This window comes from Anolis sagrei, chromosome 8 (assembly GCF_037176765.1).
Source record: "Anolis sagrei isolate rAnoSag1 chromosome 8, rAnoSag1.mat, whole genome shotgun sequence".
NCBI lineage: Eukaryota > Metazoa > Chordata > Lepidosauria > Squamata > Dactyloidae > Anolis > Anolis sagrei.
The window spans coordinates 5,153,704-5,180,490 of record NC_090028.1 but is presented as its reverse complement, the minus strand read 5'-3'; the positions used below and the strand labels follow the sequence as shown (position 1 = coordinate 5,180,490).

The window sequence follows — 26,787 nt, the reverse complement described above, 5'->3', positions numbered from 1 at the left end:
TTTGAGATGGTTGAACAGAAGCTCTCCAAAGCTCTAGGTGCTTTTACTGCCTATTACAGGGAAAACCAGCTGATCCCTAACCCATCTAAAACACAGACATGTGCTTTTCACCTTAAGAACAGACCAGCATCTTGAGCTCTGAGGATGACCTGGGAAGGAATCCCACTGGAGCATTGCAGTGCACCCAAATACCTGGGAGTCACTCTGGACCGTGCTCTGACCTACAAGAAGCACTGCCTGAACATCAAGCAAAAAGTGGGCGCTAGAAACAACATCATACGAAAGCTGACTGGCACAACCTTGGGATCACAACCAGACACAGTGAAGACATCTGCCCTTGCGCTGTGCTACTCTGCTGCTGAGTATGCATGCCCAGTGTGGAACACATCTCACCACGCTAAAACAGTGGATGTGGCTCTTAATGAGACATGCAACATTATCAAGGGTGTCTGCACCCTACACCACTGGAGGAACTACACTGTTTAGCCGGTATTGCACCACCTGACATCCGCCGGGAAGGAGCAGCCAATAGTGAAAGGACCAAGTCAGAGACATCTCCAGCTCATCCCTTGTTTTGGTGTCAGCTAGCACATCAATGACTTAAATCTAGAAATAGTTTTCTAAGATCTACAGAGACACTTGCTGGAACAGCTCAGCAAGTGAGAGTCCAAAAGTGGCAGGCTCAAACCCAGAACCTCAATCAATGCCTGATACCAAATCAGAGACTTCCCCCCTGGGCACACAGGGCGACTTGGAAGGTGCTGAACAGACTGTGTTTGGCACCACGAGATGCAGAACCAACCTTCAGAAATGGGGCCACCAAGTGGAATCCTCGACATGCGAGTGTGGAGAAGAGCAAAGCACTGACCACCTGCTGCAATGCAACCTGAGCCCTGCCACATGCACAAGGGAGGACCTTCTTCCGGCAACACCAGAGGCACTCCAAGTGGCCAGATACTGGTCAAAGGACATTTAATCCACTACCAAGCTTGCAAACTTTGTGTTTTGTTTGTTTGTTAAAAAATGCAATACAACTGTTTGGTTTGCTCCTGACGCGATAAATAAATAAATAAATCTGCTTTGAACTGGATTATATAAGTCTACACTGCCATATAATCTAGACCAGGCATTGGCAAACTTGGGCCCTCCAGGTGTTTTGGACTTCAACTCCCACAATTCCTAACAGCCTACCGGCTGTTAGGAATTGTGGGAGTTGAAGTCCAAAACACCTGGAGGGCCCAAGCTTACCCATACCTGGTCTACACTAAGCTATATAATGCAGTTTCAAACTGCATCGCATGGGAACCCAGAGGATGTCAATAGAGCAAGAGCCTTGCTTGTTGTTTTGCTTTGGCTGCGTTGACACAATTAGTCTCCCTTGACAGTGGTGGCTTGACCATCCTCCCAAGCTCTATATTTATCCAATTATGACTCTCTTGCACCCGGCCATTAAGGTTTCCTGAAGGATATTCCCTTTAGGAAACCACTGCTCTCTGCTTACACATAACTTACGTTAATTCTAGCTTATGGAAGCGGACACAGGGCTGAGAGGCATCTCAGGTGGGTTGGAGACAAACCGCAATCTGGAACCCACTTCTTGGATGCGTCTACACTGTCGAACGGATGCAGTTTGATGCCACTTTAATAGCCATGGCTCAGTGCTTTGGAATTATGGAAGTGTTGTTTTAAAAGGTATTTTGCTAGATATTACTACTACTACTATTTTACCTTCTCTGCCTCATCTGATCTAGAGCTAAAATTTTAGGGGTCTTTGCCAAGAGGCAGAGACCAATTAGACTCATCAAAGAGTTCTTTTTCCCTGATGAGAAGCACCCAATATTTTCCCCTGATTTCCCGATGAAAGGTCTTACCAAGTTGAAGTAAAGCCATCGAGGTTTTATTTGCAATTCAGCTGAAAAGGATGCAGATCTACAATCATTCGCCAGCAGAGCATGAGGAGAATACACCAATACAGTCATATTTATAGTAAATTCAAAGTTGCAGAGTTCAAACTTCCCGCCCCAGCTTCCCCTGACGTTCCCCGCCGTGATTGGGTGATGGGCGAACAGCTGGGAGGCGGCCCTCCCACCCCCGGTGCCTCTGGACCAATCAGGAAGCTCCAGTGGTCCGTAGGATCCAATGGGGAGACCTCTGCCGCCTGGCGGCGACAGCAAATCAGGAGAGAGGTAGGCGGGATGATGGAACACAAAGGAATCTGGGAAGGAGTCTTTAAACAAAGGAAATGCCATGTGGCCTGCGAGACAAAAAGATCAAGCAGGGCTGATCTATTGTGTCCATGAGTGTTGTAAATCAGCATGTGTAAGAATATCCAGATCCTTCCTGGCTGTGAGACAGGAGAACAATGAGGGCAGCCTGGGGTTAATGCTATCAATGGGAAATAAACAAAAAGCAGAGGGGAAGATTTCCCCTTATCTTACTTGAAGAGTGATAGAAACTTTGCCAAACAATTCTTTACTCTAGTGGGCCATCTCCGATGCTAGGGATAAGAATCTCCTTCTATTATCCATGCAAGAGTGTCTTTGGCTGGAGGTTTCGGTAATCACTAATGGCTTTTGTTTCTGAAGGCCAGGTGGTTCCCTTACATACTTCTTTGGAGGGAGAAGGGGCAAAGGGTCAGGCTAGGGACAGGAATACAAGGAAACAAAAAATCATATAGAAATTATACACAGGGAAATCATATGCAGGTATCTTCCCATCCAGGACCCCAGAGAGAAATTAATAATACCAATTATAAAAAGCAGGCGATATCAGGACACAGCATGACACAGGACACACCTAGCCCCAGCAGACAAGAGTCCTTTGTCTCACCCTGATCATTCCACAGATATATAAACCCTTTTTCCTAGTTCCAACAGACCTCACTACCTCTGAGGATGCTTGCCATAGTTGCAGGCGAAACGTCAGGAGAGAATGCCTCTAGAACATGGCCATATAGCCCGAAAAAACCTACAACAACCCAGTGATTCTGGCCATGAAAGCCTTCGACAATACATTCTAAGGATTATTTCTGCGTTTGATTTATTAAAATACTAGCTGTGCCCTGCCACGCGTTGCTGTGGCCTATAGTAAAACTTATCAAAGTTGAGGTAGATATCTGGACTATTATGAAAGAGAGGTACCTACCTCTTCCTTCCCCCTTTTCCTCCCCCTTTCTCTCCTTTCTTCCTTCTCTACCTCTTTCTTTCTTTCCTTCTTTCACTACTTGGTTTCATCCTTCTCTCTTTCCTTCATTCCCTCCCCCTTCCTTCCTTTGCCTTTCTTCCCTCCCTGTTTGCTTCCTTCTTTCACTTTTTATTTCCTTTTATTTCACCACCATCATAACACCACCATATTTCACCTCCCTCCCTCCCTCCCTCCTTCCTTCCTTCCTTCCCATCTTTCCTTCTCCTCTTCTTTCTCTATCTCTTTCCTTCCTTCCCCCTTTTTCTTTCTCTTCTGCTGTCTCTCTTTTCTTTCCTTCCATCTTTCCTTTTCTTTCCTTTTCTTCTTCCTCTAACTTTCCTTCCTTCCCCCTTTTTCTTTACCTCCCTTTCTCTTTCTTCCTTCTTTCCTTCCTTCCTGTCTTCCCTAGATTTTGACAGGGCGGGAAGGGGCGGGGTGGGGTTTGGAGGTGGCCTGAAGTAAAAGGAGGTAAGATTGGGGCAGGGGAGTGATGGAGCGTGGGGTTGCGTGTGTGTGTGCGGCAGCGGGGGGAGTCATGGAGCATGGGGTTGCATGTGTGTGTGCGGCGGCGGGGGGAGTGGGGTTGCGTGTGTGTGTGTGGCGGCGGGGGGAGTGGGGTTGCGTGTGTGTGCGGCGGTGGGGGAGTGATGGAGCGTGGGGTTGCGTGTGTGTGTGTGGCGGCGGGGGGAGTGGGGTTGCGTGTGTGTGTGCGGCGGCGGGGGGAGTGGGGTTGCGTGTGTGTGTGCGGCGGCGGGGGGAGTGGGGTTGCGTGTGTGTGTGTGGCGGCGGGGGGAGTGGGGTTGCGTGTGTGTGCGGCGGTGGGGGGAGTGATGGAGCGTGGGGTTGCGTGTGTGTGTGTGGCGGCAGGGGGAGTGGGGTTGCGTGTGTGTGTGCGGTGGCGGGGGGAGTGATGGAGCGTGGGGTTGCGTGTGTGTGTGTGGCAGGGTGTGTGTGTGTGTGGGAAGCGGCGCGGCGGGGCTTGGAGTGGGCATGGTTTCCGCAGAGGGAACGTTGGCAGGAAGGCGATGTGCGCGCGCCAGGGAACTTGCGGCTGGGCGCCAATGCGCATGCTCAGTTGTTTTGCCGTTTTGTGAGTGTGTTGTTGTGTTGTTTTTCATTTTGAGTAGATATGTTTGTACCTTGTGGGTTGTGTTATGGGCACGGGGATTTTGGTTAAGTTTCGTTGGGGGATTTTTGAGTTTTGTTGTTTTGCCGTTTTGTGAGTGTGTTGTTGTGTTGTTTTTCATTTTGAGTAGATATGTTTGTACCTTGTGGGTTGTGTTATGGGCATGGGAATTTTGGTTAAGTTTCGTTGGGGGGTTTTTGAGTTTTGTTTCCTCATTGGATGCCCCTAACAAATTTATATATATAGATTCCCTTCCAAACCCAAGTAACGAAGGTGGAGGCATTACTTTTCATTTAACCCTCACAGTTGAGGGATATCACTATAGAATTACATGGAGATCTATTCTCCTAGTCCCTGGCTTCTCCCTCTTTCCAGCTTGTGAGATTTTGCTCGTAGGAGAAGAATAATTGTCAAAATAATGAAGCTGACTTCCTTGGCATTGCATTCAGTCTTAAGTTCTATACTTGGACAGGATTGCAAGCTGAGTCCGACTTCCAGATGCCAAAAACGTCTGTCCTGTTTGTTTCTACGGCCTGAAACTCGTAGCAAAAGGGATCGTTTTTCCAAATGGGCTCGAAATAACATTTGCAGGAAGTCTGTATAGTTCATCGTTTGGCACACCTTCGTTCGCTCTGCTTTTTTGGAGGCGGAGAGCCAAGTGCAAGACGGTTGTCTGGCTCGATGTCTTGCCGTAAAAGTGCTTTACCAGGAGCAGCGTTCGAGCCAGGATTGGAAACGCTGGGATTTCGATGCAAATTGGCTCATTCTCATATAGTTTTGGAATGAGACCCAGATCGGATGAGAAACATCCATCGACAAGATATAGATTTGGAGTCTCTTACTCTTCTCGTTCCTTTTCCCAGCCGTTTGGGACATTCTCCGTTCTGCATATACCGTTTGAAGCGATGGTCCTCCACCATCAACTCTGCTGGACCAGCCACGTTATCCGGATGCCCGGCCACCGTCTCCCAAAGCAGTTGCTCTATTCCGAACTCAAGAACTGAAAATGGAATGTTGGAGGACAGGGAAGGAAATTCAAAGATGGGTTCAATGCCAACCTCAAAAACTGTGGCATAGACACTGAGAACTGGGAAGCCCTGGCTCTTGAGCGCTCCAGCTGGAGGTCAGCTGTGACCAGCAGTGCTGCAGAATTTGAAGGGAGAAAGAGAGAAACGTGCCAAGAGGAAGTTGCGTCAAGCCAACGCCGACTGGGATTACGAATGCCTGTGGCTTGCTCTTATCATTTTTATTACCTTTTTCAAATATTAATATTTCAAATATTTAATAAGTATGGCTGTCATCAATGCTGATAAAAAAAACACAAACTGATTTCAACCAATATTTTTGCCTTCTATAATAACATGGCATTGCTTTTCAAATTTTTGGCCCTCCAATTGGTTAAGACCACACATATTTTTGCATATTTGCATACACATAATAAGGATTCCAACCCTAAAAAGTAAATTCACTTGTTTTTTATATGTACCTTTATATGTACCTAAAGCAGTTGCTCTGCTTTGAACTCAAGAACAGAAAATGAAAAGTAAGAGGACATGAAAAGAGATTGAAAGATGGGCTCAACGCCAACCTTAAAAACTCTGGCATAGACACTGAGAACTGGGAAGCCCTGGCCCTTGAGTGCTCCAGTTGGAGGTCAGCTGTGACCAGCAGTGCTGCAGAATTCAAAGAGGCACAAATGGAGGGCAAAAGAGAGAAACGAAAGAGAGAAAGAGGAAGGCGTGTCAAGCCAACTCCAACCAGGACCGCCTTCTGTCTGGAAACCAATGCCTTCACTGCGGGAGAATGTGCAGAATCATAGAATCAAAGAGTTGGAAGAGACCTCGTGGGTCATCCAGTCCAACCCTAATCTGCCAAGAAGCAGGAATATTGCATTCAAATCACCCCTGACAGATGGCCATCCAGCCTCTGTTTCAAAGCTTCCAAAGAAGGAGCCTCCACCACGCTCCGGGGCAGAGAGTTCCACTGCTGAACGGCTCTCACAGTCAGGAAGTTCTTCCTCATGTTCAGATATAATCTCCGCTCTTGTAGTTTGAAGCCATTGCTCCATCGAGTCCTAGTCTCCATGGAAGCAGAAAACAAGCTTGCTCCCTCCTCCCTGTGGCTTCCTCTCACACATTTACACATGGCTATCATATCTCCTCTCAGCCTTCTCTTCTTCAGGCTAAACATGCCCAGCTCCTTAAGCCGCTCCTCATAGGTCTTGTTCTCCAGACCCTTGATCATTTGAGTCGCCCTCCTCTGGACACATTCCAGCTTGTCAATATCTCTCTTGAATTGTGGTGCTCTGTGCGTCACGAGTACCTTAAAAACAAAAGAACCAATGAACAAAATCACACCAAATTTGGCAACAAAACATCGCACAACACAAGGAATGACCATCACTCAAAAAATTATGATTTTGTCATTTGGGAGTTGTAGTTTCTGGGATTTATAGTTTACCTACAATCAAAGAGCATTTTGAACCCCACCAAGGTTGGAATTGAACCAAACTTGGCACACAGTTCTCCCATGACCGACAGAAAATACTGGAAGGGTTTGGTGGGCAGTGTCCTTTGGTTTTGGAGTTGTAGTTCACCTACATCCAGAGATCACTGTGGACTCAAACAATGATGGATCTGGATCAAACTCTACACAAATACTCACTATGCCCAAATGTGAACAGTGTTGGAGTTTGGGGAAAATAGAATCTTGACATTTGGGAGTTGTAGTTGCTGGGATTTGTAGTTCACCTACAATCAAAGAGCATTCTGAACTCCACCAATGATGGAATTGAACCAAACTTGGCACACAGTTCTCCCATGACCGACAGAAAATACTGGAAGGGTTTGGTGGGCAGTGTCCTTTGGTTTTGGAGCTGTAGTTCACCTACATCCAGAGATCACTGTGGACTCATACAATGATGGATCTGGACCAAACTCTACACGAATACTCACTATGCCCAAATTTGAACAGTGTTGGAGTTTGGGGGAAAATAGAATCTTGACATTTGGGAGTTGTAGTTGCTGGGATTTGTAGTTCACCTACAATCACAGAGCATTCTGAACCCCACCAAACCTCCCACACAGAACCCTCGCAGCAACGCGTGGCAGGGGACGGCTAGTAATATATATATTTAGTGCTGTTGTTTCTTTGGGCACGGAAAGTGCCGGCCCCTCTCTTTCGACCAGCTGTTGCTTCCTTCGTTTTGAAAGAAGTGAGATTATTTTATCTTTGGCCCGGGGAGAAACTGCGTGGGTCTCTGTAATGACAGATTCTTGTCCTTATTCTGTGCTTTACAGTTTCCTATGTCTTTCCTCTCTGTCTTTGCCTCTGCCTGGATGCAATTATCCTCCTCTTCCCCTTTGTTTGTTCCTTTCTTCCAGGCTAAGAATGCTTTCCTCCTCCTTCTTTCTACCCAACTCCATCCTACTCTTTCCAAGTTCCAGGAGGAGTGGAAAACGCGGTGACGTCACCCCAAGCCTGGCTGACATTTCCTTAGAGAAAGGGAAGGGTCTGTTCCCCAAACTCAGGCTGAGCTATTCAGCAGCATTCGAGAAGGAAGGGAGCCACCACCGTCCTGGCCAAACTCTACGACAGTTTTCTGATTCCAAAACCAGGAAACGATCCACCATAAATTGATTGATACAGACCGATTTCATTAATAAATCAAGATGCAAAGGTATGGCTTGCTATGAGTTTTCTTGGCTGTCTGGCCATGCTCCAGAAGCATTCTCTCCTGACGTTTCACCTGCATGTATGGCAGGCATCATCAGAGGTTGGGAGGTATGTTGGAAACTAGATGAGTGCGATTTATACAAGGGTTGAATGAAAAGTAATGCTTCCATCTTCGTAACTCCTCAACAGATGGCAGTACTGGTATGCGGCAGGTACTGGCTTGTTCAGTAGACTCTCCTCTACAGTTCCATTTTGGCAGGAAGCCTTAGCATTGAAGAGTTGTGTTGTTAAAGTGCAAAGTATGGAAAATGAGATATGAGATTTGAATGAAAAGTAATGCTCCATCTTCGTAACTCCTCAACAGATGGCAGTACTGGTATGTGGCAGGTACTGGCTTGTTCAGTAGACTCCCCTCTACAGTTCCATTTTGGCGGGAAGCCTTAGCATTGAATGGTTGTGTTGTTGAAGTGCAAAGTATGAAACCCTGTGACAGTTTTGATTCCAAAACCAGGAAAAGATCCACCATAAATTGATTGATACAGACCAATTTCATTAATAATAAATCAAGATGCAAAGGTATTTACAGCATCTGAATGGGTTGCTATGAGTTTTCCGGACTGTCTGGCCATGCTCCAGAAGCATTCCCTCCTGACGTTCCGCCTGCATCTATGGCAGGCATCCTCAGAGGTTGGAAGGTCTGTTGGAAACTAGGTGAGTACGATTTACGCAAGGGTTGAATGAAATGTAATGCTTCCATCTTCGTAACTCTTCAACAGATGGCAGTACTGGTATGTGGCAGGTACTGGCTTGTTCAGTAGACTCTCCTCTACAGTTCCATTTTAGCGGAAAGCCTTGACATTGAACGGTTGTGTTGTTGAAGTGCAAAGTATGAAACCCTGCGACAGTTTTGATTCCAAAACCAAGAAAAGATCCATCAGAAATTGATTGATACAGACCAATTTCATTAATAATAAATCAAAATGCAAAGGTATTTACAGCATCTGAATGGGTTGCTATGAGTTTTCCGGACTGTCTGGCCATGCTCCAGAAGCATTCTCTCCTGACGTTTCACCTGCATCTATGGCAGGCATCCTCAGAGGTTGGGAGGTATGTTGGAAACTAGATGAGTGCGATTTATACAAGGGTTGAATGAAAAGTAATGCTTCCATCTTCGTAACTCTTCAACAGATGGCAGTACTGGTATGTGGCAGGTACTGGCTTGTTCAGTAGACTCTCCTCTACAGTTCCATTTTGGCGAGAAGCCTTGGCATTGAACTGTTGTGTTGTTGAAGTGCAAAGTATGAAACCCTGCAACAGTTTTGATTCCAAAACCAGGAAAAGATCCATCAGAAATTGATTGAGACAGACCAATTTCATTAATAAATCAAGATGCAAAGGTATGGGTTGCTATGAGTTTTCCGGGCTGTCTGGCCATGCTCCAGAAGCATTCCCTCCTGACGTTCCGCCTGCATCTATGGCAGGCATCCTCAGAGGTTGGAAGGTCTGTTGGAAACTAGGTGAGTGCGATTTATATGAGGGTTGAATGAAAAGTAATGCTTCCATCTTCGTAACTCTTCAACAGATGGCAGTACTGGTATGTGGCAGGTACTGGCTTGTTCAGTAGACTCTCCTCTACAGTTCCATTTTGGTGGGAAGCTGTAGCAGGAAAAGTAATGCCTCCACCTTTGTAACTCCTCAATAGATGACAGTACCGGTATGCAGCAGGTACTGTCTTGTTCAGTAGACTCTCCTCTACAGTTCCATTTTTATGGGAAAACTTTGCATTGAACGGTTGTGTTGTTGAAGTGCGAAGTATGAAACCCTGTGCAGACAGTCGGTCAATGTGACTTAAGTAACTTGCAGTCAGGCCCATAGTCGGGGGGGGGGGGGACGGGGACGGACAGACTTGAGGGGCTTCAAACCCCCTCCCCCCGAAGCATTCTCTCCTGACGTTCTGCCTGCATCTATGGCAGGCATCCTAAGAGGTTGGGAGGTATGTTCGAAACTAGGTGAGTGCGATTTATACAAGGGTTGAATGAAAAGTAATGCCTCCACCTTTGTAACTCCTCAACAGACGGGAGTACTGATATGCGGCAGGTAATGGCTTGTTCAGTAGACTCTCCTCTACAGTTCCATTTTGGCGGGAAGCCTTGGCATTGATCGGTTGTGTTGTTGAAGTGCAAAGTATGAAACCTTGCGCAGACAGTTGGTGAATGTGACTTAAGTAACGTGCAGTCATGCCCATAGCCGGGGAGGGGGGATTGAGGGGCTTCACTCCCCCCGAAGCATTCTCTCCTGATGTTTCACCTGCATCTATGGCAGGCATCCTCAGAGGTTGGGAAGTATGTTGGAAACTAGGACTGAATATAAATACTGTAAATAAATAATAAATAAACATTTCTATCACTGGAAAGCAAATGGTACTCTTGCCACATTCCCATTGGCCTTCTTTGCCTCTTCACCAACATCCCATTCCTACTGTGTGTGTTCACCTGAGATGATTTTCTCCATGGAAGGCAAAAAGTGAAGATAATATTTTCTCTTTCTGCAGAGTGAATGGCACTGTGAGCTCCTTTGCCACGTTCCCGTCGACCTGCCATTGATTGAATATTGAGGTTTTGGCCCAACGGTGAAATGAACCAGAGTGCCGGCTCCCACTTGTCCGGTTCGCCTCAACTCTCCAAAAGCAGCCTCCTGGCCATCTTGGGCACCTCTCAGCCGGAACGGATGAGCCTCTCCGACTCCATGTCGCCCACGCCAAAGAGTGGCACCCCTTCTCCTGGCCCATCTCCGCTCTCATTGTTGAGTCCCGGTTGCCTCGAAGTGGGTGATTGGGAGAGCAGGGAAGAGTTGCGCCTCCGTGAACTGGAGGAAGCCCGGGCTCGGGCGGCCCAGATGGAGAAGACTATGCGCTGGTGGTCGGACTGCACGGCCAACTGGCGGGAGAAGTGGAGCAAGGTGCGGGCCGAGCGCAACAAGGCCAGAGAGGAGGTGCGGCACCTGCGGCAGAAGCTGGAGAACCTCAGCAAGGAGCTGACCGGCCTCAAGCGGGAGAGGCAGGAGGCCCTCAACGAGAAGGAGCAGCTGGGCAAAGAGCTGGCCCGCCTCAAAGTGGATAGCGGCGAGGAAGAGAAGGAGAAGGAGCTCGACAACCGCGTCGCCTCCGAGAAGGAGAGCCAAGCTGCTCCGGAGCAGGAACCAGTGCGAGACCCGGGCTCCGAGAAGATGCCAAAGAATAAGGTGAGGAAAGCAAAGGGGAATGCCATGACTTGTGCCGAGAATGAGGTTTGTTCAGAGATCTGTTGGAAATGAGGCCAGTGGAGTGTCTATTTATTAGGCATGTGTGATCCATGGTTCTAAATTGTTCTAAATTACTTACAAAACTAGGGGGGCGTTCTAAACTGTTTCTAAAGCTCGTGCTTTGCTTCTAAAGTGTTTCTAAAGTTCTGTTGGTGAAAATTTCAGATCTCTAACGAAAGTTTCAAAATTGTATTATTGTTTTGTTAATGGCGATTTTTATGACAGAACCATAGGAACTACAATTTATAACGAACTTTTGAAAGTTTTGTTAAAGTTCTCAAATTTTCAACACCATAACGTTAGAAACACTTTAGAAGCAAAGCACCAGCTTTAGAAACAGTATAGAAGCAAAGCACCTGCTTTAGAAACACTTTAGAAGCAAAGCACCAGCTTTAGAAACACTTTAGAAGCAAAGCACCTGTTTTAGAAACACTTTAAAAGCAAAGCACCTGTTTTAGAAACACTTTAGAAGCAAAGCACCAGCTTTAGAAACAGTATAGAAGCAAAGCACCTGCTTTAGAAACAGTTTAGAAGCGAAGCGCACACACACACACACACCATATACTGTATTATTAGCATAGTATAATATCAGTATTAAATATTACTATATTGTATTATACCATTATAATACAATATTAATAGTAATATTGCATGTAATATAAATATATCATTATAATAGCATATTATTAGCTAAAGGTAAAAGTTGTCCCCTGACATTAAGTCCAGTCGTGTCCGACTCTGGGGGGTTGGTGCTTATCTCCATTTCTAAGCCGAAGAGCTGGCGTTGTCCATAGACACCTCCAAGGTCATGTGGCCAGCATGACTGTGTGGAGCGCCGTTACCTTCCCGCTGGAGCGGTAACTATTGATCTACTCACATTTCGAACTTCTAGGTTGACAGAAGCTGGGGCTGACAGTCGGTCAACAAGTTCAGCAGTTCAGCGCTTTAACCCACTGCGCCACCAGGGGCTCCATATCATATTATTATTGTTAGTATTATATTGCATTACATTATCTATATAAATAAAAATGTAATGTTCATTTGTGGGATTAACATAACTCAAAAACCACTGGACGAATTGACACCAAATTTGGACACAAGACACCTGTGATTCTTGTGGATTTCAATGGCTTCTCTGTGACAATGACATGATAGTTGCCAGAGTGGTCTAGAACAGTGGTTCTCAACCTTTTTAACACTGTGACCCCTAATGTTGTGGTGACCCCCAAGTGCAAATCAGGCGAGGCAGGCTTTACACAAGGTCAGGCCTTGCGCGAATGACCCCTTGCCCAGCCCACGCCCTTGCTGGTAGCAAGAGCGCGAGGCAGGTGAGGGCTCCTTCACGTTAGGCCTGGCCTCGCGCAAAGCCTTGGGGAGTGGGTCAAAGACTTGGGAGCGGGGCCAAAGGAGCAGCCTCGCGACCCCTCCAAAATGGTTGAACGACCCCCCTGGGGGCCGCGACCCCCAGGTTGAGAACCGCTGGTCTAGAAGTTCTATGTTCTCAGATAATATTCTGTGTCCAGGTTGGTTTCGCTATTGGTCGCCTCTCCTACCCGTTGTCACATAATTCCATACTAACTGCAGGAGTTTGAGTTGATGGAGAACCTCTTGAAGAGCAAGCAAGAAGGGCCGGAGTACTGGGACCAGCGGAGTTCGGTCAGTGTCCGCTCGTCCCTCGCTCGCCAGGAGAGGAACCGGCTGCTTTGGGAAGATGTCTCCGTCAACGAGGACGACGCCACCAAGATCACCGCTCTCAAGCTACGCTTGGATGAGTCCCAAAAGGTCCTACTCAAGGAGCGAGAGTGAGTGTGCCATAGTGGGGTCCTCTTGGTCAATATTATGGTTTCTTTGAGACGGAAAGAGTTCTAGCCATGGTCAACCACATCCATATCATTTTTGTGTCTCTTTCCAGGGACAAGATGTCCCTCAGCAGGAACATTGAGAAACTGGAAGGGGAGCTGAGCCAGTGGAAGATCAAGTATGAAGAGCTGAACAAGAACAAACAAGAAGTGCTGAAGCAGGTCAGCCAATCTTGGGCAAGAGTTTTGCAGTTCAGCCTGTGATTGTGTCTAATGATCAGAGTACTCTGGATGTTGGGAATGACAATGAGGTTCATGTAGGTAATGATGTTTCTAATGATTTTATTTATCGAGTCATCAGCAACCAGTCAATTATATTACATTTCTAACAGAACAAAGCAAACAAACAGACAAAATACAAAATTTGTGAGTTTGGTAGTTGATTAAATGTCCTTTGACCAGTATCTGGCCCCTTGGAGTGCTTCTGGTGTTGCCGCAAGAAGATCCTCCCTTGTGCATGTTGCAGGGCTCAGGTTGCATTGCAGCAGGTGGTCAGTGGTTTGCTCTTCTCCACACTCGCATGTCGAGGATTCCACTTGTGGCCCCATTTCTGAAGGTTGGCTCTGCATCTCGTGGTGCCAGAGAGCAGTCTGTTCAGCGCCTTCCAAGTCGCCCAGTCCTCTGAGTGCCCAGGGGGGAGTCTCTCATCTGATATCACCCATTGATTGAGGTGCTGGGTTTGAGCCTGCCACTTTTGGACTCTCGCTTGCTGAGGTGTTCCAGCGAGTGTCTCTGTAGATCTTAGAAAACTATTTCTAGATTTAAGTCGTTGACGTGCTGGCTGATACCCAAACAGGGGATGAGCAGGAGATGTCTCTGCCTTGGTCCTTTCACCATTGGCTGCTACTTCCCGGCGGATGTCAGGTGGTGCGATACCGGCTAAGCAGTGTAATTTCTCCAGTGGTGTAGGGTGCAGACACCCCGTGATAATGCGGTATGTCTCATCAAGAGTCACATCCACTGTTTTGGTGTGGTGAGATGTGTTCCACACTGGGCATGCATACTCAGCAGCAGAGTAGCACAGCGCAAGGGCAGATGTCTTCGCTGTATCTGGTTGTGATCCCCAGGTTGTGCCAGTCAGCTTTCGTATGATATTGTTTCTAGCACCACTTTTTGCTTGATGTTCAGGCAGTGCTTCTTGTAGGTCAGAGCACAGTCCAGAGTGACTCCTAGGTATTTGGGTGTGCTGCAATGCTCCAGTGGGAGTCCTTCCCAGGTCATCCTCAGGATGCTCAGGATGCTTCTCTGTTCTTGAGATGAAAGGCACATGTCGGTGTTTTAAATGGGTTGGGAATCAGCTGGTTTTCCCTGTAAGAGGCAGTAAGAGCACCTAGAGCTTCAGAAAGCTTCTGTTCTACCATCTCAAAGCTCCCTACTTGAGCGGTAATGGCATGATCATCAGCATAGATGAAGCTCTCTGTCCCTTTTGGCAGTGGCTGGTCATTTGTGTAGATGTTGAACATGGATGGAGTGAGCATGCTCCCCTGAGGCAGGCCGTTCTTCTGTTTCTGCCATCTGCTTCTCTGGCCCTGGAACTCAACAAAGAAGCTCCTGTTTTGTAGCAGGTTTCCTATGAGGCGGGTGAGGTGGTCGTCCTTTGTGATATTATACATTTTTCTCAGGAGGAGGCGGTGGTTTACAGTATCATAGGCTGCTGACAGGTCTATGAAGACAGCTCCTGTGATCTGCTGCCTTCTGTTTCTAATTATGAGGTTGCTCTAGATGCAGAGAATGACAATGAGATTCCTATTCAAAGTGTCTTTTCTGATGAGAATGTTCCTGAAGGGTTTGGGGATGATGGTATGGTCCCTGAAAGCGGGCCTGAATTGCTACCAGAGAATTCCCATTTCTTTGAGTCTGAGAAAAGTCTGGGGAGGCCCTTCTCTCGATCCCGCCTGCCTCACAGGCACGGCTGGGGGGGACGAGGGAGAGGGCCTTCTCGGTGGTGGCCCCCCGGCTGTGGAACACTCTCCCTGCACACATCAGACAGGCGCCCTCCCTCATGTCCTTTCGAAAAAGCCTCAAGACATGGCTGTTCGAGAGGGCATTTAATTAAGTGCTAAACAATACGGTAAAGAGAACTGGAATGGAACAAGGAATATGAGACTGGTTATGATTCCACTATGAGACGAAGCGGATTTTTAGTGTAGTCTGTAATTGTTGTATAGTTTATATGTTGTTGAAACTGGCTTTTTGTAATTGTCTTTTATGTGTACTGTACACCGCCATGAGTCGCCCTTATGGGCTGAGAATGGCGGTTAATAAGTGCATCAAATAAATAAATAATAAATAAAAGCTCAGCACCTGGGCCAGTTGCACAAAATTCATGAGCCAGAAGATAGAAGGCAAACAAACCAATCTCTCAGGCTTTCTGCGAGATTGAGAGAGAGATTGATAACGAGAGAGAGATTGATAACAGAGTCAAGGCTGAAACGAAATCTGCTTCTAGCCGCTTGGGACATAGAGTAGATTAGGGGATAAAAGTGCCAAGTACAGACTCTGTAGTCAGACGAAGCATCGTCGGAATTGATTCAAGACATCTTTCCTGGTCCTTGAAAACCTTGTCTTGGATAGATTCATGTGTTAAGTGCCTTGATTGATTCATGATTCAACTTTTGGGATTTTACTTTGGAAGTTTCTGCCTGTTTTTCATGACCTTTGATGGACTAATTTCCTGGACTATTTCTTGCTGCTTTTCTTTCTACCTAATTGGATTTACGTATTTTTATGGAGTGTTTTTTTTTTACTGCTACTGCTTTTAAAATATCTTCAATAAACTGCTTGCATTTCTACTCAGCTGTGAGATGTTTAAAGACAGAGGGCTTTCCTGGCCTGGAGTGCAACAGAGAGAAGACAGGAAATGGCAAAGCAAATCAGCCTATCTCTGGCCCTGTCTGCACTGCTATATAATGCAGTTTGAAACTGCATTATATGGCCAGTGTAGACACATATAATGTGGTTCAGCTACATTATATAAGCCTGCAGTGACGTCATTATATTCCAGTGTAGATGGGGTCTCAGAGATGGGAGCATTTGTAGAAAAGACTCAATATGTTTAGAAAACCGTTCATTACTTCAGAAGTATGGGAGTATATATTGGTTTTCCATCAATCAATTTTCATTTATATCCTGCCCCATCTCTCCATGGGGACTCGGGGCAAATTGACACCAAATTTGGACACAATACACATACCAGGCCAACGAGTGGCCATCACTCATAAAAACACTGAAAAACACAGCAGAAGAGACTTAAAAAGCCAAAAAATAAAAAATACATTACAATGCATGCGCAAAACACACATGCAAACACACGTATTGGTTCAGCGTTCAGCAGCCATGATATTAACAGGAGCGGCACTCAGGGAGCATACAACTCCTCTGTTGCACCAGCTCCACTGGCTACCAATCTGCTACCGGGCACAATTCAAAGTGCTGGCGTTGGCCTATAAAGCCCTAAATGGTTCTGGCCCAAGTTACCTATCCGAATGCATCTCCACCTTCGAACCCACCAGGACTTTAAGATCTTCAGGGGAGGCCCTGCTCTCGATCCCGCCTGCAACACAGGCACGTTTGGCGGGGACGAGGGACAGGGCCTTCTCAGTGGTGGCCCCTCGGCTGTGGAACGCCCTCCCTACGGACATTAGATTGGCCCCCTCATTAATGGTATTTCGGAGGAAAGTGAAAACTTGGTTATTTGAACGGGCGTTTGGATAGGCAGTGCAATGAATATAGGAAAACGGAACTACGGAGGACGAGCTGGATCATGATTCTAGTTATGAGATGCTAATGAGTTATTTACTGATGTGTAATTACCTAATATATTATTGTGTTAATTGTTTTTAAATGGCTTGCATGATGCTAGCATTGAATTTTTGCTCCTGTTTGTTGTTAACCGCGTTGAGTCGCCTAAGGGCTGAGAAACTGCGGTATACAAATAAAGTAAATAAATAAATAATAAATAAATAAATATACACATATACACAAATATACACACACACATATACACACTAATCACATATACACAGACTGGGCCACAGCAACATGTGGCAGGGGACAACTAGTACACAGTAAATGTTAAAAATACAGATAAACAGTAAGCTTGGTTGATCAAGAAAAAAAATGGTTCTAAACTTGTTTTGTATATAGGGGGCGCTGGCGGTTCGATTTTGAAATTATTTCCGAAATTTTCTTTAAAAAAAGATTGGAAATACCAGGAAATACAAATCGCTTCCTTTGTTTCGTTAATGGAAGGTGCTCCTCCCTCCCTCCAGAACCATTAAAATCTCGCAGTTTCCCTTCCTTCCCTTGTGGCGAGCTCTCACCTTTCCTTCCCTTCCTGACAAGCTGTCAGTCATGCAGAAGGGAGATGTGGGCGTGGCCAAGCACAGCCCTCCTTGGAGGCCACGCCCCCAGCGACCTCCAATGAGCGCTGTGCTTGGCCACGCCCACCTCTCCCTTCTGCATGACTGACAGCTTGCTGGGAAGGGAAGGAAAGGTGAGAGATTTCAAAACTAACATTTTGCGTGGTGGACTTTGCAAGGTGGGCGTGGCTACGCCCAGCTCTTCCGCATCGCCGCTTGTCACCGGTAGCCACGCCCACCTCGCAAAGCCGCCGATGCAAAGAGGAAGGAGGTGGGCGTGGGTAAGAACAGCTGTTCCTGAAGGCCACGCCCCCCCAGCATTTACGATTCACTGCCGGAAGTCGTAAGGAAGATGGCGGAGGCGGCTTCGATACGGCAAAAACACTTCCGGGTTGCCAAAACGCGCCAATATCGCTTCTAAAGGTATTTTATTTACGATTTCATAACGATATTAGAAATTAACGAGCTGGATCAACCAAGCCTAATAAATAGTATAAACATGCAGTCATAACCAAAACATAATAAAAGATCAATAAAGCTCATTTCACATCAACTGTAAAAAAAAAAAAAACAGAGTTAAAAGCCAAATCCATATGAAAATGAAATTCCATGGCTCAATACTATGGAATCATGGGAGTTGTAGTTTTACAACTCTCTGCCAAAGTTTAGCGGCCTCCCTAAACTACAATGCTCATGATTCCATAGCATTGATCCAGAGCCATTGAAGTGGTGTCAACCTGCATTACTTCTACAGTGCAGATGTAGTTACTAGGCCTGGGTGGTTTCGTTTCGTTAATTCGTAATTCGTTAATAATTCATTAATTTTTCCAATTACAAAACGATAACGAACCATTCTGGAGCAATTATTAAAAAAACCGAATTTTTAAATACGTTTTGTAAATGCTTCGTATTTCGTTATTGTTATTGTATTCGTTTCGTTATTGTTGTGAGGTCGTTTCGTTATTATTTCCGCATGTCTGGGCCAGTTTTATGGTTTAATTAGTGAAAAAGAATTATAATATCACACCAACAGTCAACAACAGAGGGAGAGGGAAGCTTCAGAAGTTTTTGGAGGTTTTTTAGCGTATTTCGCGGTCGCGTCCGCCATTAACGAATCGATTCGTTATTGTTTCGGAAATCGATTCATTAATTTTTTACCATTTACGAAATTTCGTAAATATCGAACTTTTTAAAAGGAAAATTTTGTAATTATTTTAAATAAATAAACGCAAAAACCCCCAAAAAACGAATCGATTTTAGAAACAAATTTTTCCGTTGTTACCCAGGCCTAGTAGTTACAGCAAAATAATCCACAGAAGGGAACTCAAATTACTTTAATGCTCCCAGTCTTTTCTTTTCCTTCTGGATTGGGCAAAGGGATTGGGAGGATAGGTAGACATGATTGGATCAGTTTCTCTTCTCTGCGATTTTCCTGCTTCTTGGCAGAGGGTTGGACTGGATGGCCCACGAGGTCTCTTCCAGCTCTATGAACCTATGATTCTTTTTCTCTGCAGTTGAATATCCTCAAAGAAATCCACCAGGATGAGCTGGGACGCATCTCTGAGGACCTGGAAGATGAGCTGGGGGCTCGATCGAGCATGGACAAGAAGCTGGCGGAGTTGCGCTCCGAGGTGAGAATGTGGACACATTTGGCTCCGGGTGCATCTACACAGTTGAATTGTTGCAATTTGACCTCACTTCAGCAGCTGTGTCTGAAGCACCAGCACACAAACTCAGTACTGGTTATTAGGCTTGGTTGATCAAGAAAAAATTTGGTTCTAAACTCGTTTCGTATCTAGGGGGTGCCCACATTTCTAATCTGAAAGGATTTCTGAAATTTCAGATTTCAAATTTTCTATATTTACGAAATTTCGTAAATATACGAATCGATTCGTTAATGGTGGACGCGATTGCACAATATGCGAAAAAAAACCTCCAAATGGGACAGGGGGAACTTCTGAAGCTTCCCTCTCCCTCTGTTGTTGACTGTTGGTGTGAAAAAATTAACTATATTATATTATATTACTGTATATTATATTATAATATTATATTATATTATATTATAATGTATTATATATATTATATTATTGTATAATATTATATTATATTATTATATTGTTATTATAACAACAAAAATAATTCAGTGTATCTATCTATCAAGAACTTAAAGTCCGTAGCAAATTGCTGTGCAAAAAACGTAATTTAGCAAATAATCTGGATTATCCTGGGAAATAATCTGGGACAACAGAACGTTCAAGCAAACTGCTTCCAAATCACAGGGTTGGAAAACACAAGTAAACAAGGTGGAAGCAAGGAAAAGCATTCTCAAAAAACTGTCCCAAGTCAGAATGAGATGTCCATCCAAAAAGAATCCGAAGTAAGAATGGAGTCCGCACTTACAGGAATCCAGTCTTCAAAACGCTTCAAAACGGCTTGTCTTAACCCAGCTAAACGTCTTCCTGGCCCAGCAGCTTAAAACTATTATTATTATATATTATACTATATTATATATTATATTGTTGTTCTTCATTCGTTCAGTCGTCTCCGACTCTTCGTGACCTCATGGACCAGTCCACGCCAGAGCTCCCTGTCGGCCATCCCCACCCCCAGCTCCTTCAAGGTCAGTCCAGTCACTTCAAGGATGCCATCCCTCCATCTTGCCCTTGGTCGGCCCCTCTTCCTTTTGCCTTCCACTTTCCCCAGCGTAATTGTCTTCTCTAAGCTTTCCTTTCTTCTCATGATGTGGCCAAAGGACTTCCACTTTGTCTCTCGTCTCCTTCCCTCCAATGATCAGCCGGGCTTTATTTCCTGGAGGATGGACTGGTTGGATCTTCTCGCAGTCCAAGGCACTCTCAGCACTTTCCTCCAACACCACAGCTCAAAAGCATCTCTCTCCCTTCGCTCAGCCTTCCCGAAGGTCCAGCTCTCACATCCGTAGGTGACTACAGGGAAGACCATGGCTTTGACTAGGCAATGGATCTTGGTTGCCAGTCTGATGTCTCTACTCTTGACTATTTTATCAAGATTGGACATTGCTCTCCTCCCAAGAAGGAAGGAAGCGTCTTCTGATTTCCTGGCCACAGTCTGCGTCTGCAGTAATCTTTGCACCTAGAAATACAAAGTCTGTCACGGCCTCCACGGTTTCTCCCTCTATTTCCCAGTTGTCAATCATTCTTGTTGCCATAATCTTGGTTTTTCTGACGTTTAGCTGCAACCCGGCTTTTGCGCTTTCTTCTTTCACCTTGATTAGAAGGCTCCTCAGCTCCTCCTCGCTTTCGGCCATCAGAGTGGTGTCATCTGCATATCTGAGGTTGTGAATGTTTCTTCCAGCCATTTTCACCCCAGCTTTGCATTCATCAAGCCCCGCACATCCTCGCATGATGTGTTCTGCATACAAGTTAAAAAGGTTGGGTGAGAGGATGCAGCCTTGCCGGACGCCTTTCCCAATCTTGAACCAGTCTGTTATATATATATATATATATTATATTATTATTATATTATTATATTATATTATTGTATATTATATTATATTATAATATTATATATTATATTACTATATTATTATTATATTATATTATAATTGTATATTATATTATATTATTATTGTATATAATAATATAATATAATATCGTGCCCGCCATTAACAAAGCGATTCGGAAATTTCAGAAAATTCGGAAAATTCCGACCTTTTTTCTGGGAAATTTCGGAAACCATTTCCAAACCGAATCGCCAGCGCACCCTACATCCGAAATGAGTTTCGAACCATTTTTTTTCTGTGATCAAACAAGCCTACTGGGCACTGCTGGGTGCTACTTTCCCTCCATCTCGAGCTTGCGCCCAGACTGGGTTCCATGGTGCATGTGCGGTGGCACAGAGGAGGAGGAGGAGGAGGAGGAGGAAGGTAAAGAGGGCGAGAGGCTGAGCCTATGCAGAGATCCATCCATCCATCCGCTCCTCCTTCCTCCTCCAGTGTTCCCTCGCTACTTGTTTACAGTACTGTGTTTTAAATTCATTTTTTAAAACTGCGAAACAGCGAGTCTGCAAAAAGCAAACCGTGAAGTAGTGAGGGAACACTCACTGTATGCCCTAGCCAGATCCCAATCGTACAATTTCATTCAATTCGTTAATCACAGATGGAGCTCCTCCAGGCCGAAAACGCAGCCGAATGGGGGAAGCGGGAACGCCTAGAGACCGAAAAACTGAACCTCGAAAGGGAGAACAAGAAGCTGCGGGCACAGATTGAGGACCTGGAAGAAGTCTTGGCCCGGAAGCGGAGGCAGACGGTCAGCGCCCTGGACACCGATTTCAAAACTGTCCAAGCCGAGCTCTTTGAGAAGAACAAGGTGAGCTTCCATGGGTGTTTTGAAGGCTGGAGGGGAGTCCTGCTCCAGAGAGTCCCTTCAAGGCGTGGGGGTTCTGTGTGGGGAGTTTGGCCCAATTCTATCATTGGTGGGATTCAGGATTCTCTTTGATTATAGGTGAACTATAAATCCCAGAAACTACAATTGCCAAATGTCAAGGTCTATTTTCCCCAAACTCACATTTGGGCATACTGAGAATTTGTGCCATGTTTCATCCAGTTCCATCATTGTTTGAGTACACAGTGCTCTCTGGATGTAGGTGAACTACAACTCCAAACTCAAGGACAATGCCTACCAAATCCTTCCAGTATTTTCTGTTCTGCATTGGAGTTCTTTGTGCCATGTTTGGTCCAATTCCATCATTGGTGGACTTCAGAATGGTCTCCCAAATGTCAAGGTCTATTTTCCCCAAACTCCACCAATATTTACATTTGTGCATACTGAGAATTTGTGCCAAGTTTCATCCAGTTCCATCATTGTTTTGAGTCCACAGTGCTCTCTGGATGTAGGTGAACTACAACTCCAAAACTCAAGGACAATGCCCACCAAATACTTTCAGTATTTTCTGTTGTTTATGGGAGTCCTGGATGCTAAGTTTGGTTCAATTCCATCGTTGGTGGAGTTCAGAATGTCCTTTGATTGTAGGTGAACTATAAATCCCAGCAACTACAACTGCCCTATGTCAAGGTCTATTTTCCCCAAACTCCACCAATGTTTACATTTGGGCATATTGAGTATTCATGCCAAGCTTGGTCCAGTTCCATCATTGTTTGAGTCCAGAGTGATCTCTGGATGTAGGTGAACTACAACTCCCAAACTCAAGGTCAATGCCCACCAAACCCTTCTAGCATTTTCTGTTTTTCTTTGAGGTTCTGTGTGCCAAGTTTGGTCCAATTCCATCGTTGGTGGTGTTCGGAATGGTCTTTGATTGTAGGTGAACTATAAATCCCATCAACTATAACTCCCAAATGACAAAATCAACCCCACTAGTATTCAAATTTGGGCATATTGGGTATTTGTGCCAAATTTTGTCCAGTGAATGAAAATCCATCCTGCATATCAGATATTGACATTGAAATTCATAACAGGAGTAAAATTACAGTTATGGAGTAGCAACGAAAGTAATGTTGTGGTTGGGGGTCACCACAACATGAGGAACTGTTTTAAGGGGTCGCAGCATTAGGAAGGTTGAGAAACACTGTTCTAACCCTTCTGGAAGGGACCCATCCATTGGACTTGCCTCTTCCATCCTCCCTTTTGCTTTACTTCACATCATTTCATGTTCCGTGTAAGTGTGACCTCCAATGTTGCAATATGGAGTCTTTCTGCTCAGGCTTCTCCTTCCCGAGTGATACCTCTTTCCAGGATAATTGACTTTTGGAAACAACAACTAAAAGTATCAGAAGTGACCCAAATATCACATAGATAACATTATGTAACTACTATGTAACTATGCAAAGGCATTTGACACAGTGAATCACAGCGCTCTCTGGACCGTTCTCCAAAAAATCGGGTGACCAAACAGATTTGTGGACATCCTGCGGCTCCTCCATGATGACATGATGGCAACAGTCTTGGGCAGCAATGGCTCCCAAAGGGACCCATTTAAGGTGGAATCAGGTCTCAAACAGGAATGTGTTATTGCCCCAACTTCATTCTTCATCTTCATTGCTATGATACTTCACCTTGTTGATGGGAAGCTTCCCACCAGAGTGGAAATCATCTATCGGATGGATGGCAAGCTGTTTAACCTCAGCCGACTGAAAGCCAAAACCAAGGTCACAACAACATGTTATAGAACTCCAATATGCTGATGACAACGTTGTCTGTGCGCATTCAGAAGATCTACAAGCCACTCTAGACACCTTCGCAGAAGCATACAAGAAACCAAAGTGATCTTCCAGCAGTCACCAGCCAATCCCTCTCCAATGCCAGAGATACAGCTTAATGGTGTAACATTAGAAAATGTTGACCATTTCCGCTCCCTTGGCAGCCACCTCTCCACCAAAGTCAAAATCGACACTGAAATACAACACCGCCTGAGCTCTGCGAGTGCAGCATTTTTCCAAATGAAACAGAGAGTGTTTGAGGACTGCAACATCCGTTGGGATACCAAGGTGCTTGTCTATAAAGCTGTTGTCCTCCCAACCCTGCTATATGCCTGAGAGACGTGGACTGTCTACAGATGTCACATGCAACTCCTGGAACGATTCCATCAGCGCTGCTTCCGGAAAATCCTGCAAATCTCTTGGGAAGACAGATGGACAAATGTTAGCATGCTGGAAGAAGCAAAGACCACCAGCATTGAAGCAATACTCCTCCGCCATCAACTCCGCTGGACTGGCCATGTTGTCCGGATGCCCGACCACCGTCTCCCAAAGTAGTTGCTCTACTCCGAACTCAAGAATGGAAAATGGAATGTTGGTGGGCAGGAAAAGAGATTGAAAGACGGGCTTAAAAACTATGACATAGACACTGAGAACTGGGAAGCCCTGGCCCTTGAGTGCTCCAGCTGGAGGTCAGCTGTGACCAGCAGTGCTGCAGAATTGGAAGAGGCACAAATGGAGGGCGAAAGAGAGAAGCGTGCCAAGAGGAAGGCGCGTCAAGCCAACCCCAACTGAGACCGACTTCCACCTGGAAACCAATGCCTTCACTGCGGGAGAAGATGCAGATGAAGAATAGGGCTCCACAGTCCACCGCAAGGACACTACACTTGGAGGACCATCATCCTTGGACTAAGATCCTTGGATTGCCTAAGTAATGTAACTCTATTTTTGTCCCAGGGTTATAAATGTCATTCCCTATTTGGTTTTATCATAAGAACATGGGGAAAGTTTATTCAACTGCAAGAACTTTAGTTTTGTGGATGGGACATCCTGCAGCACATTTGGGTTGGTTGAGTCTCAACCAACACAACCTAGTTTGTGGCAGGTACAAAAATAAAGTTTCCGGAGTGTAATAACTACTATCAAAGTAAGGACTGCACAACTTAATGGGAAAGAACACTTTCAAACCAGGAACAGAGTATTTTGTGTGCCGTGTTTTCCCAAATTTTGTTCCAAAGGGGCCTCGGAATTCACCACTAGATGGTACCAAAGTCCACAAAAAAGCAACAACGAAACAATGATTTAAATCAATGTTTCTCAACTTTCCTAATGCCGCGACCCCTTAATACAGTTTCTCATGTTGTGTTGACCCCCAACCATAAAATTATTGTCATTGTTACTTCACGACTGTAATTTTGCTCCTGTTATGAATCGTAATATAAATATCCAATATGCAGGATGTATTTTCATTCACTGGACCAAATTTGGCACAAATACCCGATATGCCCAAATTTGAATACTGTTGGGGTTGGGGGAGGGACTGGTTTTATCATTTGAGAGTTGTACTTTCTGGGATTTATAGTTCATCTACAATCAAAGAGCATTCTGAACACCAATGATGGAACTGAACCAATCTTGGCACACAGGACTCCCATGACCAACAGAAAACACTAGCAGGGTTTGGCGGGTATTGATCTTGAGTTTGAGAGTTATAGTTCACCTACATCTGTGGACTCAAACAATGATGGAGCAGGACCAAACTTGGCACAATATACTCAATATACCCAAATGTGAACACAGATGGAGTTTGGGGGAAATAGACCTTGGCATTTGAGAGTTGTAGTTGCTGGGATTTATAGTTCACCTACAATTAAAGAGCATTCAGAACTCCACCAGCTATTGAATTGAACCAAACTTGGCACACAGAACTCCCATGACCAACAGAAAATACTAGAAGGGTTTGGTGAGCACTGACCTTGAGTTTTGGAGTTGTAGTTCATCTACATCCAGAGAGCATTGTGGACTCAAACAATGATGGATCTGGACCAAACTTGGCACGAATACTCAATATGCCTAAATGTGAACACTGGCAGAGTTTGGAGGAAATAGACCTTGACATTTGGGAGTTGTAGTTGCTGGGATTTATAGTTCACCTACAAGCATTCTGGACCTAAATTTCCACACATAACCCAGATGACCAAGAGAAAATACTATGTTTTCTGATGGTCTTTGGCGACCCCTCAGATACACTCTCATGACCCCCCCCCCAGGGGTCCCGACCCCCAGGTTGAGAAACACTGATTTAAATTGTTTTTAATGAACAGCTATAGCAACTTTTGCAAGTTTCCCAGGAAAGCACTGGATCTTCGGACTAAGTGCCTTCCTTATGCAATATTTCCAGGACCTACTGCTCTTCCATCCAGATATTTGTATTTCTAATATCCATCCATTGCACTTATTGCCTGCAGTTGTATGGAGTTCTATCAAGGAGAGCAAGTACAATAGGTAAAGGTTTTCCCCTGACATTAAATCCAGTTGTGTCTGACTCTGAAGACCAGTGCTCATTTCCATTTCTAGGCTGAAGAGCCGGGTTTGTCCATAGACACCTCCAAGGCCATCTTTCCATCTTCTCCAGAGCACATCTTCATCATCCAGGGAATACCATCTTGGCTTCACAACACAATATTTTCTTCCTATTTTCACTTCTCATTCAACTTTCAGTTCAAATGTAGTAAACAGGACTGGGGAGATATATATATATATATATATATATATATATATATATATATATATATATAGCGGTTGCTTATACCCCGCCCTTCTCACCCGGGGGGACTCAGGGCGGCTTACACACACAAGGCACAATTCGATGCCTGTATTACAAAAACATAATATCAAAAACATAACATCAGTAACAACAGTAATTATAACACTGATAACAATTAACGTAAACAATCAATATTATCGGCAGGAATAGCCATAAACCCATAAAAACAATTAAAACAATAAAAACAATACAAACCTCATTGCTGGTCAGTGTTTAACCGACTCATAGTTAAGTTCTACTTTCCACACATTGTTGGTCCTATCATTCTG

The 26,787-nt window shown here is 45.1% G+C and overlaps 1 protein-coding gene across 1 annotated transcript in view; it reads left to right on the top strand.

Moving 5' to 3' along the window:
• The window catches only part of CCDC102A (coiled-coil domain containing 102A), a 58,528-nt gene that overhangs the window by 6,482 nt on the left and 25,259 nt on the right, over positions 1-26,787 (top strand). The window contains exons 2-6 of the mRNA XM_067470985.1: positions 10,536-11,224; positions 12,869-13,086; positions 13,197-13,305; positions 19,019-19,135; positions 21,638-21,847. Coding sequence (XP_067327086.1) covers positions 10,619-11,224; positions 12,869-13,086; positions 13,197-13,305; positions 19,019-19,135; positions 21,638-21,847 — 1,260 coding nt within the window. The 5' untranslated portion in view covers positions 10,536-10,618. The remainder of the gene's footprint in view (positions 1-10,535; positions 11,225-12,868; positions 13,087-13,196; positions 13,306-19,018; positions 19,136-21,637; positions 21,848-26,787) is intronic.